The sequence below is a fragment of the Sphaeroforma arctica genome, assembly GCF_001186125.1.
Source record: "Sphaeroforma arctica JP610 unplaced genomic scaffold supercont1.4933, whole genome shotgun sequence".
NCBI classification, from domain to species: domain Eukaryota; class Ichthyosporea; order Ichthyophonida; genus Sphaeroforma; species Sphaeroforma arctica.
Window position 1 is genome coordinate 1 of NW_014035625.1, and position 2198 is coordinate 2198.

Sequence of the window (2198 nt, forward strand, 5' to 3'; positions counted from 1 at the left end):
GGAACTGAATCCCGGGTGATGTGACAAGGGTTGAGGTATATCCGTTGTGTATTGACCCGTAGTAATGGCCACTGTACTTGCCTGTGAGAGGTCTTCACAGTGATACTGATTATAGTTAAGCAAGCTTTATATCCGGCGTTCTCATACATGTGCCAAATAACGGTTGTATCTATAGAGGGGAAAACGGGTTGAGTGTATACCAATTAAGAACCGATGTGTGTTTTGTGTACCAACACTGTGGGTGTAGGTATGCCTTTTGCATTGGGTGTAGGTATAACTGTTGCATAATAAACGTATGGTATGTTTTTTCGCCATCACTGTAACCGTATTGTGCCGTGTCTTCGTTTCCATTCGTCTCCACGCACTGTTACGTTTTGTGCTGTTTGGCTGATACGTTTTCTTTCAATTGGCAAACCGCAGTCGTGCTTAACGCGGGTATCTGCTACCGTACGGTTACGTTTTGATCTTTTTGACCTATACGTTTTCTCCATTTTTCCCAACCTCCATTGTAGCTGTACCAGACTTTCGAGCCAGCCGCCGATAAAGAGTTGAGGCGAGAATTCGATTCCGTACTGAAACCACACATAACGTATTTGTCCGAATGCCGACCATTGTCTGTGAGTATGAGAAACGCCATCAAGTTCTTGAAGCTGACCATCTCCAATCTGGACACAGATCTCACTCTGGAAGAGGTATGAGATATGAAGTTTTACTACGGATGTATGTATGTATGTATGTATGTATCTATCTATCTATCTATCTATGTAAGTATGTATGTATGTATGTATGTTTGTTTGTAGGTATGTATGTATGTATGTATGTTTGTATGGAGGTATGTATCTATGTATCTATGTATTTATGTTTGTATATGTATGTATGTATGTATGTAAGTATGTATGTATGTATGTATGTATGTATGTATGTATATATGTATGTATGTATGTATGTATGTATGCATGCATGTATGCATGTATGTATGTATTTATGTATATATGTATTTATGTATGTATGAATGTATGTATATACGTATTTTTTTTGGAGGTATGTAGGTATGTATGTATATATGTATGTTTGTACGTATACTTAGACAGTAAGAGATATATGTATCTGTAGTCGTTTTGCCTGCATGTATGTACACGGTATTCACCTACCCAAGGTGTGTACATTTCTCCGTTGTTGTATGTATATTTTGTATATATATATATATCTATATATATACCATCCCTAGGCCTCTGTTTGTCTTCTACTATGAGGATATGGATACAGAAGTTACACTTAGACAAGAAGTTATATATATATATATATGTGTTGCAATTGCCTGTATGAACGCACAAGGTATATGCCTACCCGAACCTATAAATGGCGCAAGAACCCGGTTCTACAACGGACGGATCCGAATCCAAATCCAAATCCAAATTCAAATCCAAATTTAAATCCAAATCCGAATTTAAATCCAAATCCAAATCCAAATTCAAATCCAAATCCAATTTTTTCAGAGCTTGAGATTGCCGGAAATGACAAACTTCCGATACCTAGATATTAAAAAGGATTTTATATGTACCCTCATTTGCTTGCATGACTCCACCTCTGCGATGTACAGTCAACAATCTCGACCTGAATCTGAATGTACATCTAATTTTTTAAACCCTGAGCCAAATTTGAATTCGAAATCTATATATTGTAGTATATTACTGGTAGTTTATTACTGCAATTACCGATTCCCTGTATAAAAAATTCCTTCGTTTAATCAGATTCTGAGTATTTGAACCACAATCTGCGCCAAATTTGATTTGGGTTTATTTCAGGTGCGTGAAAGGGTAAACGATGCGATCGACAATTTCATAAACGAACGCATCAAACTTTCCTGCACCCAAATATGCGCATATGGACAAGACAGGTACGTATGAATAATAGAATACGGTAAATTATGCGTAAATACTTCTATATATATATAATATATATATATATTTTTTACTATAATATACATATATATATATATATATATATTTATATACTTATATATCTATATAGTATAATATTTCTATGTTCATATATCTATGTTTATATATATCTATATATATTTGTGTGTGTGTGTTTGTGTTTGTGTGTACGTATGCATGTATATACATGTATGTGTGTATGCATGTATGCAAATATGTGTGTATGTTCGTATTTTGTATGTATGTATGTATGTATGT

General features: G+C 34.8%; 1 protein-coding gene across 1 annotated transcript; it reads left to right on the forward strand.

Moving 5' to 3' along the window:
* Positions 1 to 512: 512 nt before the first annotated feature.
* Positions 513 to 692, forward strand: SARC_14667 (hypothetical protein; the record flags this gene model as incomplete). The annotated part of the gene is made up of 1 exon (XM_014291200.1): positions 513 to 692. A coding segment is annotated over one exon (180 nt), but the record flags the coding sequence as incomplete, so codon positions are not given.
* Positions 693 to 2198: the final 1506 nt, after the last annotated feature.